The 15,033-nt window shown below is 47.0% G+C and overlaps 1 protein-coding gene across 3 annotated transcripts in view; it reads left to right on the forward strand.

Annotated features, from left to right (window-relative positions):
- Positions 1-14,812, forward strand: part of TTLL4 (tubulin tyrosine ligase like 4) — a 37,618-nt gene extending 22,806 nt beyond the window's left edge. For 2 of the 3 annotated variants that reach the window (XM_057550900.1, XM_057550901.1), the window contains exons 3-19: positions 46-176; positions 530-593; positions 5,538-5,659; positions 6,105-6,215; positions 6,577-6,653; positions 7,359-7,550; positions 7,651-7,733; positions 7,966-8,094; positions 9,480-9,602; positions 9,905-10,003; positions 10,333-10,467; positions 10,882-11,019; positions 12,304-12,406; positions 13,033-13,243; positions 13,384-13,454; positions 13,859-13,944; positions 14,281-14,812. In XM_057550900.1, coding sequence (XP_057406883.1) covers positions 46-176; positions 530-593; positions 5,538-5,659; positions 6,105-6,215; positions 6,577-6,653; positions 7,359-7,550; positions 7,651-7,733; positions 7,966-8,094; positions 9,480-9,602; positions 9,905-10,003; positions 10,333-10,467; positions 10,882-11,019; positions 12,304-12,406; positions 13,033-13,243; positions 13,384-13,454; positions 13,859-13,944; positions 14,281-14,539 — 2,134 coding nt within the window. In that variant the 3' untranslated portion in view covers positions 14,540-14,812. The remainder of the gene's footprint in view (positions 1-45; positions 177-529; positions 594-5,537; positions 5,660-6,104; positions 6,216-6,576; positions 6,654-7,358; positions 7,551-7,650; positions 7,734-7,965; positions 8,095-9,479; positions 9,603-9,904; positions 10,004-10,332; positions 10,468-10,881; positions 11,020-12,303; positions 12,407-13,032; positions 13,244-13,383; positions 13,455-13,858; positions 13,945-14,280) is intronic. The other variant, XM_007187932.3, reaches the window with a different exon arrangement.
- Positions 14,813-15,033: the final 221 nt, after the last annotated feature.

Below are 15,033 nucleotides of genomic sequence, written 5' to 3' on the forward strand. Positions count from 1 at the left end.
ATGAGAATCCAACTGTGACCTCTCTTATGGAGTTGGCTGGGCCAGGGGCATGATTCTTTCTTATAGTTCAGCTACTGACCTCCAGCTAGACCAGGTTGAAGCTGAAGATCTGGAAGAAGAGCTAATAGATGGTTTGGAAGACTGCTGCAACCATGATGAGAATGAAGAGGAGGAGGGTGAGTAGGGGACCCCCTCACCTCCAACTGGGCATGGGTCACCACCGCTAGGGAAGGGGACTAACAACTGTGTACCAGATCCTTAACTCACTTTGTCACCTACGTTCATCATTCGCCTTGGGGGTCTAAGGGCGGTAGTGGCTTTTGGGGGACTTGCTCTCTACTCCCCCATCCCCCGAGTCTTGCCTTCTCCCTGCTGCTTTTGAGCTTCGGGGAGGCCATGCAAGGCAGCAGCAGGTGCTTGTGGCTCTGTAAGAAGGCTGAGCCAAGATGTCCGAGGAAGAGCTGCCTGGGCTTGGTGACTTTGTGTGGCAGCCTCTCCTAGCTGGGACTTCTCTGCTTTTCCCCCCCAGGAGACTCAGAGTGCTCCTCATGCAGTGCTGTTTCCCCCAGCGAGTCAGTAGCAGTGATCTCTCGGTGAGTGCTGGCTGTGTAGATCGTTGGTAGAGGCCCATTTTCCATCTCTTTAAGATTATAAAGAGATTAATCACCTAAGTCGTTAATTAATGGCCCTGTTAACCCTAACTCATTTTTACCAAATTTTTACATTAGGACTTTAGTTTTCAAACAGGAAACAGTGGAAGGGAACAGAAGCATATTTTATCAGTTGGGCTTAAAAACAGTACCAAGTTTCTTAGGCTGCAGTTTGGTCTTTAGGCTTCAAGAAATTGTTCAAGTAAAAAGCAAATATCTCAAGAAGTATTTAGAAAATTAATAACTAATTAATGAAGACCCATAACGTTTGAGGTAGATTCTTAGTTAGGCTACCCACGTGAGGGTAACTGCCACCTTGCATTATGAGTGTGTCCTACAGGCAGAAACAGTTCTGAGATAGATATATTGCTAATTGGAGCTTTTTGTAATGCTCTTCTGCTCCCTTCAGAGGTTAGTTTTATAAGACTGATGTTGACCTTAGTAATAAGAAATTGAATTTAAAATTCACTAGCTTTAATCTAGATTATTTTGTTGACTGCCCTTTGTGGAATCTGAGTGATACCCATCTCTAACTAGGAAACCAAGAAGTCAGTCTCTTAATGTAGACCCTTCTTTTGTAAAACAGATAGTTGTAGAATGCTGTATAACTGAGATGGGGAGTCCAGGGAGAGGAAGGAATGCAGGACTAAGAGGAAATTACTGTAAATGAGGACATGTTATTGTGCTAAAGAGTTTTAGAACTTGCTTAAGGATCATATAGATCACCTTTCTGGGTAGAAAGTTAACATTCTTCAATATAATCTTCCTTGTTTCCCTCATCACTTCCAACCTTGTCTCAATATGAAGCTCTGTCTTCATTAATTATTATTAGATATTAAAAAGAACCCTCACGGGCTTCCCTGGTGGCACAGTGGTTAAGAGTCCGCCTGCCAGTGCAGGGGACGCAGGTTCGAGCCCTGGTCTGGGAAGATCCCACATGCCACGGAGCAACTAGGCCACAACTACTGAGCCCACGTGCTGCAACTACTGAAGCCCATGTGCCCTAGAGCCCGTGCTCCGCAACAAGAGAAGCCACCACAATAAGAAGGCCATGCACCTCAATGAAGAGTAGCCCCCGCTCTCCGCAACTAGAGAAAGCCCGCATGCAGCAACGAAGACCCAACGCAGCCAAAAATAAATAAATAAAATAAATTAAAAAAAAAAAGAAAGAAAAAGAACCCTCACAAAGTACTAAACATTAAAGTTTTTTTCTTTTAAAACATAACTTGTACTGAAAATGTAAAAAAAGCAAAATTTCTATTCTAATTTTAATTAAAATCTGGCCATATGTGTTGAGGCTTGCCTAGCTTGTGGAGCACCCAGACTCTGGTTGCTTTCCTTTGTGTCAGTTGTGCCTTGGATGAAGCTAAGAGGAAAAGTTAGCCTCACCTAAGGTTAGTATGGACAAGGCAGGCTGCATCTCTGAATGTGATGGTGCACATTCACATGGTGCAGCGGCCGTACTAGTTTTAGAGTCCCAAACCAACAAGGTGGAGAGGGTTGTTTGGAAAGTGGAGAGACAGAATTGGGACTTTCTGTGAAGACTGGTAGAAATCCTGTCATAGGTATCCTGAATCTGGTGCATAAATTCTGTTACTTTAAGCCTAACCCATTGTTCTTTCAGAAAAGCAAAGCTACTCCTGGTCGTATATACTGGATGTTGACTAAGCACCTCCACTCTCCAGAAGAGAAATATATTTAACATTTAATTGACTTGGAACCCCTTTTCCACACTTAAGGGCGATCTAGGTTTGTCTTCAGGCCTACTTCAAGGCAGCTGATCGGCCCTTTATTTAACCTTTCTGATTGATAAGATAAAATTCACAAAAGGTGTTTGTTAATTATTTGCTCATTAAATTAACTTCTACAAAATATACAGTCTATATGAAGCTTAAAATATGAGTTCAAGCAAATGGAGGTTGATGAATTCTAAACTACTTTGCATTTTGACTAAAATCAGAAATATTTTTGGATTGCTAAAATCTTATTTTTCCCAATTATGAAAGATTTATATATTTATTATAGAAAATTTTGCAGTCACAGAAAGATCATTGAAAACACAACCTCTGCTTCTCTATCCAGCAATAGTTTATTACATTTCCTGTTCCATATTCTTTTTCTAAGAATTGTGTAAATGTAGAGATGGCAATCATCAAGTCCAGCCTCTTTTTTTCAAACATGAAAATTGAGGACCAGAGAAGTTAAGTAACTATTTGCAAGGTCAAGGTTTCTAGCACTGCTAAACCAGAAGCCAGACCCATTGAGGTTAAGTTCAGTACTCTTGAGAGGCAGCTAACAAAGATTTTTTTTTAAATTAAACTTTTGAGACATTTGTAGATTTCCATGCAGTTTTAAGAAATAATACAGAGATTCCCTGAATTCTTTACTCAGTTTCCCCTTGTGGTAACATCTTTTTTAAAATTTTGTCTGCGTTGGGTCTTCATTGCTGCGCACGGGCTTTCTCTAGTTGCGGCGAGCTGGGGCTACTCTTCGTTGAGGTGTGCGGGCTTCTCATTGCGGTGGCTTCCCTCGTTGCAGAGCCTGGGCTGTAGGTGCGTGGGCTTCAGTAGTTGTGGTGTGCGAGCTCAGTAGTTGTGGCTTGCGGGCTCTAGAGCACAGACTCAGTAGTTGTGGAGCTGGGGCTTAGTTGCTCCGTGGCATGTGGGATCTTCCCAGACCAGGGCTCGAACCCGTGTCCCCTGCATTGGCAGGCGGATTCTTAACCACTGTGCCACCAGGGAAGTCCCTCCTGTGTAACATCTTGCAAAACTATAGTACAATTTAGTACAATCAAGACATTAACATTAGTGAAAATGTAAGCATTTCCGTCACTGCAAGAATCCCTCCTGTTGTCCTGAGAGTGCGCCTACTTCCTTCCTACTCCCATCCCCTTCTTAACCCCTAGCAACTGATAGTTCTGTTATTTCAAGAATGTTATACAAATGGAATGATAGCCATATATAGCCTTTTGAGATTAGCTTTTTTTACTCAGCATATTCTTTGCAAATTCATCCAGGTTGTTGCATGTATCCATAGTTCATTCCTTTATATTGCTGGGTAGTGTTCCATGGTATCAATGGACCACAGTTTGATTAACCAGCCACCTGCTGAAGGATATTTTGTTTGTTTCCAGTTTTTGACTATTACGAATAAAGCTGCTGTAAACAATTGTGTACATATTTTTGAGTGAACATAAGCCTTCATCTCTCTGAGATAAATGCCCAGGGGTGTAATTGCTGGGTTCTATGGTAATTGCATGTTTAGTTTTTTTTGTTTGATTTTTTTCTTTTTGGCTGTACCACACAGCATGTGGGATCTTAGTTCCCTGACCAGGGATTCAGCCTGAGCCCCCTGCATTGGGAGCACAGAGTCTTAACCACTGGACCGCCAGGGAAATCCTGCATGTTTAGTTTTTTTTGTTTGTTTTTTGTTTTTTAATGAAAGCTTCTTTCTTTCTTTCTTTCTTTATTTTTGGCTGTGTTGGTCTTCGTTTCTGTGCGAGGGCTTTCTCTAGTTGTGGCGAGCGGGGGCCACTCTTCATCGTGGTGTGCGGGCCTCTCTTGTTGCGGAGCACACGCTCCAGACACGCAGGCTCAGTAGTTGTGGCTCACGGGCTTAGTTGCTCCGCGGCATGTGGGATCTTCCCAGACCAGGGCTCGAACCTGTGTCCCCTGCATTAGCAGGCAGATTCTCAACCACTGCGCCACCAGGGAAGCCCCTGCATGTTTAGTTTTTTAAGAAACTGCCAAAACTGTTTTCCAGAGTGGCTGTACCATTTTGCATTCCTGTCTTGTCTTTGTTTTTAAACATTAACTCATTCTCCTTGATTTTCGACAATCTTAAATTCTGATACTCAGTAAATGAAAAGCCTTTAAAGGGAAATATTTTGGAAATGAGAAATAGAGTTGAATTAATTGGATTTATTTAATTAGGAATTAATATTTAACTTGACCCAATAAAATGCACTAAAAATCTCTAAGGTTTGAAACACTGAAATGTTTTACATACAATGCCTATTTCTGTTGTGCTGCAAAATAATAAGTAGAGTGGCTCTTTATAAGCTAAAAATTAATCTTAAAAAATATTTGTGGATCATATAGCTCAGTATAGAGAGTAATAACTACTCTCTCCACTTTCAATGCTGTTTGAAGAAATGGTCTGGGTCTGTCAATAAATAGTTGAGGTTTTGACTATTTTGAGACTCCTTGAGCTAGCCTCGGCCAAGACATTGTTGGAATAACAGTAGGGACCCCATGGCCCACTGCCGCAGATTCCCAGACATGTTAACGTTACCACATTGTTATGTAAAAATCTGATGTTAACGAATCATTTTCAAAACAGAAGAGCATTAATCATCCGTATATTTTCAGATAAATGTAAAATGAGTTAGGAGTAGCACTACTTCTTTTCTTTCTGTTGCCTTTTTCCCCCTTTTTAAAAATCTCTATATCTCTTCTTAGTTCTTTTCTACCTTTTCTGCTTTTCCTCCTTTTTAGTTACCCATATCATTCTTTTTCTCTCCTTGTTATTTCTCTTAGTCTTAGTGTAGTATATTCCTCTACTAGTATCCACTCAAACTCATTACCTGCTCTCAGAACCACTCTTTTCAGGAACCTCCTAAGCCTGTGGCTTGTCACAGGAAATTTTGGAGTTGTCTCATAGAATGAAGTATTGGAAAACTTTGTCTTTAGGTGATTTTTAATGGTGCGACTGTGTATAGGTTAGCCGTAGCACCTTATGGATTAATATTTGCAAAATAATTATTGAACACTTGTTTTTGTAGAATCAAAGTGTAAAAGATAGTGCCCTGAAAGAAATATGTAATAGTAACAGCACTCAGGGCTGTGGCTTTCCCTTTCTCTACCACATTTCTGTTTTTCATCTTAGGAACTGTATGGAGATTCTGACCAAACCCCTTTCCAATGAGAAAGTTGTCCGACCAGCCCTCATCTACAGTCTCTTTCCCAACGTGCCCCCTACCATCTATTTTGGCACTCCGGATGAGAGAGGTAAACCTGGCCCAGTGTCAGCCCAGAAGAACCCCCAGGAGAAGGATGCTAGCGAAGTTGGGAGGGCGTGGCAATAGGGTGGAAGGGGCTTTCCAGAATGGCTGTATTGGTGCTTGGTTACCCGCCTGGTTCACCAGTCTGATGGGGGGATCTTTATCTTGTCCATCCTTTGGCTGACCCTCTCAGCCCCATAATCTCATGATCATTCTTGCCCTCTAACCTTGCGTCTTTCCCCTTTCAACCGCCTCTCCTCTCTGTTTTCCTCATTCCTGTGCAGCCTCCTTTCTTCCCCAAAGTGTGCTCCTTTCAAACTCTGATATGGAACAATACTTAGTGACTTGCCTACCCAGGGAAGGCTGAGCAACAGTGCCATCTTTTACCTCTTCTCACCATGACTCTCCTGCTCTTCTCCACACTCTCCCCCCACCTCCCCGTTTTCCCCCAGTGGAGAAACTTCCCTGGGAGCAGAGGAAGCTGCTCCGGTGGAAGATGAGCACAGTGACCCCCAACATTGTCAAGCAGACCATTGGACGGTCCCACTTCAAAATCAGCAAGAGTGAGTCACTTGCCTTACTTCGAGCCTGTCCTCTGCCCCAACAGATGGGCTTTGGGCAGGAACGGAGCCCTAGATACCTCCTGTTATGTGGGGACCCTGTCCTGAAGTTTCCAACTTCATAGGAGGACATAGGTCTGAAATCCCTCTGGGCTGGAGTCTGTTCCTCGCAATTGGAAGACAGAGGCCCATTGTTCTGATCCTGACCCCAGGGCCTCATGTAGGACAGCTCCATGGCAACTCTTAGAAAACCGGGGCTGGGAGCTATGCTCAGGCCCAGTGGTGTTTCTGGGGCCTCTGAGCCTCTCTCTGTCCCAGGGACTGAGCTGCCAGCAGGACTGAATTCCTGATGTGCCTTCTGTAGGGAATGATGACTGGCTGGGCTGCTGGGGTCACCACATGAAGTCTCCTAGTTTCCGATCCATTCAGGAGCATCAGAAGGTAGGGGCCCTTTCTGAGCCACTCTTCCCCTGGACTCTGGACTGGGCAGGAGGAGGCTGGTATTGGAAGTGAGGGAAGAGGAAGATGACCATGGAGAAGTCAGGAGGGTTCATAGGGGAGTGGAGGAAGTGTAGGAGGCAGGTGCGGGGTGAGCCCCCAGCAGATCACGCATGTCTAGTAGTTCAGCTGCAGTGTCTTAGACAGTTGCAGCCTCTAAAAGACACTTTTTCCTCTAGTGTATTGAGATGCAGTGTCAGTTTTCAGTTTATTATGTTTCTCCTGTAACCGCTACGCATTGCCTCCATTCCTGCAAGCTGAATATGTGTAAAGACTTTGGTCTCATGCTGGAATGAATAGTCCCTTTTCCCTAGGAAAGCCAGATACTTTCCTGTCTTTGTCCTACAGGCATGGAAAAAGACTTAACAGCTTTTTCTTTGCTCTTAAGGTGAATATTATGTCTGTCTTAGTTACTATTTTATGTCGTGAACTGTTGACTCCTAAAGGGCACTACGTTTTGTTGTGTTTGCGTTTTAATCATTTTTTGGTGAACGCTCAGCAGCTGAATACTTAAGGACCTTTAGACGGTGATAATCAGATGGAACAGGAGCTTTGAATGTTGAAATGGTGTAATGAATCTTGCTGTCTTCCTTGTGGTCTCACCTGGACTCTCTCTCTCCCTGCTATCACCCTTTGTCCCTTCTGTAGCTAAACCACTTCCCAGGTTCATTCCAGATTGGGCGAAAGGACCGACTGTGGCGGAACCTGTCCCGCATGCAGAGCCGGTTTGGCAAGAAGGAGTTCAGTTTCTTCCCTCAGTCCTTCATCCTGCCCCAGGATGCCAAGCTTCTGCGCAAAGCCTGGGAGAGCAGCAGCCGCCAAAAGTGGATTGTTAAACCAGTGAGTGGATCACGGCAGGTGGCAGGCCAGGGCCTGAGAGTGGGAACGGCGGAGTGTCTGGCCAGGTAAACAGCTCCTCTCCTCTCCCCTTGACCTCTAGCCAGCATCTGCTCGAGGCATTGGCATCCAGGTCATTCACAAGTGGAGTCAGCTCCCCAAGCGAAGGCCCCTTCTGGTACAGAGGTGAGCCGGTCTCCAGCTCAGATCCCGCTCCCCGTTTCCCATCTTCTCAGCCTGGAGGTTCCCTTTTCATGATGTTCTTTTGTCCTTTGTCCTCCCAGCCAAAAAACTTCCTCAGCCAGCTGTTTAAAGGTCTCTGTCCTGGGGACCGTTAGCTGGCTTTTGCCATGGCTCAGTTACCTACCAAGCCCTATCTCATCTGTCCTGTCCCTGAAGCTGGCCTTTCCCTGTGTAGGTATCTCCACAAACCCTACCTCATCAGCGGCAGCAAGTTCGATCTGCGAATCTATGTTTACGTCACCTCCTATGATCCTCTACGGATTTACCTCTTTTCAGATGGACTCGTCCGCTTTGCCAGTTGCAAGTATGTGGTAGTGGTGAGGCCTCGTCCTGACAGCTTTGGGGATTTGCTTTCCCTCCGGGGAGGGAAGCCAGAGGATACCAAGCAGGAAAATAACCAATATTTTGGTAGTTTTTGTTAGCAAAGGAGAAGGTAGGGTGCCTTTGGGAAAACCTAGTCTTCCTTTTCTCCTGTGTGTCTCCTTTACTTTTACATCAAACACTTCACTTCTGACACTTCTGGTCACCAAATGTGTGGGTTTTTTTCCCCCACACGAAGCAGTTCTACACAACACCAGGTGAGTGTCCTACAATTGAACTCAATTCTGACACTATCTACCTGGAGATAGCATCAGATCCCACAGGTTAACGGCTCAGTTTCATCAGGCTGCCCCTCCTTCCACCACTTCAGATGCCAGTTGCAAGTGCAGGGTGCCGCATGTGTTTCTGACCAATCGGCTGTAAATCAGAGGTTCCCATAACCCCCTCCTTGGGGCCGGGGCTGAGGGGTATCAATTTGATTAATTTGCTAGAGCAGCTCACTCAACTCAGGAAAACAGTTTACTTATGTTTACTGATTTATGAAAGATGGATGTGATAAAGGGTACAGAAGAACAGCCAGATGGAAGAGATGCACAGGGCAAGGTATGTAGGAAGAGGCACGGAGCTTCTATGCCCTCTCTGGGCTGGCTGCTCTCGCAGCACCTCCAGAGGTTTACCCACCCGGAAGCTCTCTGAACCTCATGTTTTGGGGATTTTTATGGAGGCTTCATCACTTAGGCATGATCGATCATTAACTCCATTTTCAGCCCTTCTCCCTTTTTAAGAGAATGGGAGTTGAGTGGGGGGAGTTGAAACTTCCAACTGTCTAATCATGGCTTGGTCTTTCCAGTGACTGTCCCTCATCCAGGAGCCATCCAGGAGCTTACCCAGTGTCGCCTCATTAGAACAAAAGACTCTCCTATCACCCAGGAAATTATAAGAGTTTCAGGAGCTCTGTGTTAGAAACTGGGGTCAAAGACCAAATCTGAGAACAAAGATGCTCCTTGTACTCTTACCACTTAGGAATTTACAAAGGTTTTAGGAGCTCTGTGTCAGGGGCTGGGGGCAGAGACCAATATGTATATTTGTTATTATAAATCACAGTTATATGTGGAAGGGGAAATAAGGAGGTTCTCTGCTTTACTGAATAGGGAGGGTCTTCCTGCAGGACTGAGGTGGGATAAATTGGGAGATGAGTTTACCTGTGGTGTTTTGGAAACCTTACCAGTAGGTGTACTTCTCAGACCCTTGTGCATCTGAAAAGATCTGTCCACTTGTCCTTTGCCTCTTCAGGATGTGGGGAAATGTTTGGACCGTTATCCATCTGCCATCTCACCATCTCACGTCTGCCTTTCCTCTCACTTCCAGGTATTCCCCTTCCATGAAGAGCCTTGGCAACAAGTTCATGCACCTGACCAACTACAGTGTCAATAAAAAGAATGCCGAGTACCAGGCCAATGAAGATGAAACGGCCTGCCAGGGCCACAAATGGTACCCAGACAGTGTCCCCATCAAGTGGAGGTCTAGAGGAGCACAGGGTTCTGGGGTTTGGGGAAGTTTCGGGGGGGTGGTGAGTGGAGGATTAATATAAGACCCAGAGATTATATAAACACTTGGCAATTCAGAATTGGTCTGTTTGCATCCAACTCATTTCTGTCTTAATTCAAAACATCAAAAGAAGATACATGAAGAAGATACCTTTGGGCCTCTCATTCTTTTTTCTTTCTCTTTTCTTCATCGCTCATTCATAGAATACAATCCTAAATTCTCCCTCCTCCTCTCCTGCCTTACAGGGCACTGAAGGCTTTATGGAGCTACCTGAGCCAGAAGGGAGTCAACAGTGATGCCATCTGGGAGAAGATAAAGGACGTTGTTGTCAAAACGATCATCTCGTGAGTCACACTGCCACCCTGGGCGTGGGGCCTGCCACTCAACCCCCCCTTTTCTTGTGGGCCTCCACCCTGCTGTGCTCCAGACTTTTGACCATGCTGTGTTTCCGTTTCTGAGGACAGGGTTTAGGAAGGAATGGATAGACTTAAATTCTGCTCTTCTGCTGAACTTCATCCCCAGAAGCTGGCTCCAGATCACAGACATCTCTTGAGAACTTCTTTTCCTGGGTTGCTTCTGTTCTCCCATCTCTGAGCCACTCCATTGGCAGGGCAGCTCTAGGTAGAGCCTTTGGGAGGAGCTGAGCTAAATACTTTCTCCTCCCTGTGACCAGGTCAGAACCCTATGTGACCAGCCTGCTGAAGATGTACGTGCGGCGGCCCTACAGCTGCCACGAGCTCTTCGGTTTCGACATCATGCTGGATGAGAACCTCAAGCCCTGGGTCCTGGAAGTCAACATCTCCCCAAGGTAGGTATTCTAAGGGCACTCACAGTAGAAGCCTTTCTGTGTCCTCATGATCCTGTTTCTGCTCCGGTCTTGCTGACTTTGGGAAAACCTTTCCTTCACTAGAATATGTGTTTTCCCTTCATGGTCTGTTTACGCATTCCCTTATTCTTCGCCATTATCTCAAGGTTCTCTGACATTGGCGACAGATTGTTAAAAGTTACTCTTTTAAACTTGATGCCTACTGCATGCTTTTCCCTAGCAAGGTCATGGGCAGGAACCACCCTGTGTGAAGTTATTCACTATCCGTGGGGCAAGAAGACCCCCGTGATGGCGCTCATGAGTTTGGATGTAAATGGGGCTGGCCTTGACTGGGACTTGTGACTGGAAACAGTTTTGGCATCTGCTTTTACCACTCTTTGGATCCTTTCCCTGAAGCCTCCACTCCAACTCTCCACTGGACATCAGCATCAAAGGCCAGATGATCCGTGACCTTCTGAACCTGGCGGGCTTTGTTCTGCCCAGCACAGAGGATATCGCTTCCAGCTCCAGTAGCTCCACCAGCTCCACCACCAGGTCAGCCTCCTTGCTTGTCTGCAGCTTGGCTGGCAGCATGAGCAGCCCCATAGAGACTCTGGGAAGGGATGGTGTCTGGGCACTCCCTCCTGCTTGGTCTCCCTTGCTGCTCGGTCTGCCCCTGCAATCTACTCACACACCACTGCCATGTCAGTGCCCCTAAAAGCCTGTTTGCTTAATTGCTCCCCTGCCCAGGAATCCCCACAGAGCCTGGGGGATCAGCTTTAAATTCCTCAAGCAGGGGATTCCCTGGCGGTCTAGTGGTTAAGACTCCACGCTTTCACTGCTGAGGGCCTGGGTTCAGTCCCTGGTCGGGGAACTACGATCCCACCAGCCGCGCGGCACAGCCAAAAAAAAAAAATTCCTCAAGCAGACATTCAAGGCCCCAGCCTCTTTTTCCCAGGCACCCCTCCCTTAATTCCTCTTCCCAGCTCCTGTGCTCTGACAAACTGGATCGCCCATAGAACCTTAAGGTTGGAAGAATCCTTAAGGATCAGTTAGTCTAGTCTCCTCTCTGAAATGTTCACTGCTTCTCATTGTTCCCCTATGGTGTCCCCTCCTCTGCTCATGGGATTTCTTCCTCCTTCCACTCATCAAGACCTCCCTGTTTCAACCTCACCCATCCATCAAAGCCTAGCTGAAGGCAGCATCTTCATGAAACCAGCTCAATGTGGGCTCTCTCCTCCACACCCCCAAAGCACTCAGAACCACTCTTGAGGAAAGGGAGCTCAAATTTTTGGTAACAAAACTTGCTTTCCCCACTGTACCTTGTAGACTTATATTTGGCTCTGTGCTATAGTTATTTGTCATTTGACACATGCAATCCTGTGAGCTTCTTGGAGGCCATCTTTGTGTCTCTCTCAGCAGTAATTGTTGTAATGTGGGTGATGAAACTGAGGTGCAGGGAGGTCAGGGAATTTGTCCAGCATCACATAGCCAGTAGGGCCAAGCTGGCTATTTATTATAGTAAGTATTCACTAAATTAAACTAAACTGAAATATATACAGTGATTGTTCCATGGTCCTCCTTTTTTATCATTTAAGTACAACTTAAAGAGGGTGCTTTGTACTCTTTTAGTTCGTACATGGTACTTCATCTTTGAGTCTCAGGCTACTGGAATGCAGTGCATTGCATTCTGATTTACTCAGGTAACGAACTTCTGTCCATCCTTCTTTGTCTTCTCTTGAGAAGGGTGTCTTCCTGGGCTGGACCCTCTCTCTACATGTCCTCAGGATGTGAAGCTGCTGACCTTACCCTTTGCCCCCTTTCCACCCTCTGCCTTAGCCTGCCCAGCTCCCCCAGGGACAGATGTCGAATGGCCCCGGAGTACTTCACTGCACAGAAGATGAAGAAAGCCTATTACCTGACCCAGAAAATTCCTGATCAGGTAGGAAATTGCCTTCACCCCAGTGCTAGCAGAAAGCTTCCCTGGTCAAACCTGTGAAGCCCCAAGGCAAGCAGTTTTTCTTCCCTCTAGGGCAGGATTTCCTACATCCCCTGGTGTACAGGGATTTGTTGGAATGTATGTCATTCCGGAGAGAGTTGATGGCCCTTATCACATGTTCAACAACCACTGCTCTTAGCAAAGTGCTGTACCAGCCCACCCTTCTTGTAGAGCTATAGACCCTTTGGGTTTCTTTCCCTGAGGGGCACTGAGCTCCTGGAAGGCTTGACTTTCTCAGAGCAGATGAGGGAATCAGATGGAAGTGTGGCAGACACAAGGCTGTGGCCAAATCTGGGTTCTGATCTTGACTTCATCCAACAAATCACTTAACCTCTGTGCCCCCTGTCTCTCCTCACCCCAGCCAAGAGTCTCTTCATCCCCCGAATAAGCTCAGCAGACTTGGGAATAGATGAGGTCCAGAGTGGGCCCATCAGACTGCCTTGGTGGTCCTTTGGTCCTGGAGCCTTAGGACCCCAGAGCTGTACTCCCCATCCCCCAGCTTTTTGATTCTCTGCCTCTGGCTTACACTCTTTGTCATACCCTTTTCCCCCCTGTTCCTTGGGCCACAGGACTTCTATTCATCTGTGCTGGATGTCCTGACGCCAGATGATGTTCGGGTTCTGGTTGAGATGGAGGATGAGTTTTCTCGCCGTGGTCAATTTGAACGAATTTTTCCTTCTCGAATCTCTTCTCGCTATCTCCGCTTTTTTGAGCAGCCACGATATTTCAACATTCTCACCACCCAGTGGGAGCAGAAGTACCATGGCAACAAGCTCAAAGGTGATGTGTCCTCCCTGCCCACATGCCATGTTTAATGAGAGATTAAATCCCAGTAGACCAAGAAATGGGCCTCTGTGGCAAGAAGAATAGGCCAGTTGATTCCACCCTCTTAAGTCCCACCCTTGTTAATCTTGTCCTAGGAGTAGATCTGCTTCGGAGTTGGTGCTACAAAGGGTTCCACACAGGAGCCATCTCTGATTCTGCTCCAGTGGTGAGTAGTGCCATTGGGGTGAAGGAGGACAGTCCTACCTCAGGCCCCTCCCTCTTCCACCTTAAGAGTGCAGCATGGGTTGGGTGTAGGTCCAGACCCTCTCACTTCTTCCCAAGGTTCTGCAGGTCTCTGTGTCTCAGGACCCTTCCCTTTCAAGGGAATAATTGCCTCCAGGATTCCCTGGATGCCTTTCTTTCAAGGATCAGGTGCTTTGTAGCCTCAACTTCTTATCTGAATCAAGAGAGGACCAAGACTTCTCCCCATATGGGCCCATTCCTGCAGGGTAGGGAAGGGAAGAGCCCTTTGATCACTCAGAGGTAGAGCTGGGAAAGAGTCCTAAGACCCAGACACTCTCCCCTGACCTCTACCTCGCCCTTTGGCCTCATTGCTTCCTTTGCTTTTAGTGGACTCTCCCGACATCAATTCTGACTGTCCCAAAGGGTGATGCGACACTCAATGATTTCTCCAAATCGGAGACTGGCAAGCTGGGGTGAGTGCTGCCTGGGCAAGGGAAGGGTGTTGAGTGTGAATTCGGGGAGTTTTCTTCCTCCCTCTCTTCCCAGAGTATGATGAGGTCAGCGTTCTCCAGTTGGGGGTTGGTGGGAATATAAGAATATGCAGCCACGGTACTTTCTTCCTGGTGGCTCTTGGTGTGCCCAGCAAAGCTGAGCTGGGGCACAGACTCATCCGCAAAGGCAGCCACTTGCAGCCATACTGAAATGAATACGGTGAATGCCTGCTCTAGACTCTGAAGGTAGCAGATCGTGGGTTAAAGTCTCAGCTACACAATGTCTCAGCCATTTCTTCCTCCCTCTGTTCCCTTCAGAAAACATGGCTCCTCCAAGGGAAGCATACCACTCTCTGAAGATGGGACCATGCCCAAGCCCACGAAGACCCAAGCTGGCCTTTCCCCTTTCCCCAGGAAACCCAGTTCCTCAAAGGACAGTGAGGACACCAGCAAAGAGCCCAGCCTCTCCACACAGACGTTACCCTTGATCAAGTACTCTGGTCAGACTTCGAGGCTTTCTGCCTCCCCCACCTCCCAGTCAGCTGGTGACTCCCTCCTGGCTGCTGTGAGCCTGTGACGGGCCTCTCTCCACTAGCCCCTGCCCAGGTGCACCAGCGTTAGCTACCTCATGGGAACCGGCCGGCCGGCCAGCCTGAGCTCCCACCCCTCCACCTCGCCCCTCCTCCGAGTATTTTTTGAAGTGGTTGAGTTGTAGAGGGAGGTGTCTGGCGGGCTGGAGGGGTGGTGGGGAGGAGGACGAGGTGAGGAAGGTTCACTGGCTGGCACCTCATATCTCAGCGGAGAAGCCAATGATGGCCACTCAGCCTTATAAAGCAGGGTTTGGTTTCTACCTTTAGAGAACCATGTGTGGTTTGTTTTAGGCCTTGGTGCGGTGACTGAGTTACGGCTCAAGAGGAGAAAACATACTGAACATATTCGGGCCTGAAGTCCCTTGCTCTCTATGTAATTGAGGAGGTTCCTCTGAGGGTCCTTATTTCCTCAGGTCTCACCCTCCCGCCTCCCCAACCCCCTGCCCTGAGGAGTCACTTTCAGAAGCCTTCAGACCTCCTC

The sequence above is a fragment of the Balaenoptera acutorostrata genome, chromosome 8, assembly GCF_949987535.1.
Source record: "Balaenoptera acutorostrata chromosome 8, mBalAcu1.1, whole genome shotgun sequence".
Taxonomy (NCBI): domain Eukaryota; kingdom Metazoa; phylum Chordata; class Mammalia; order Artiodactyla; family Balaenopteridae; genus Balaenoptera; species Balaenoptera acutorostrata.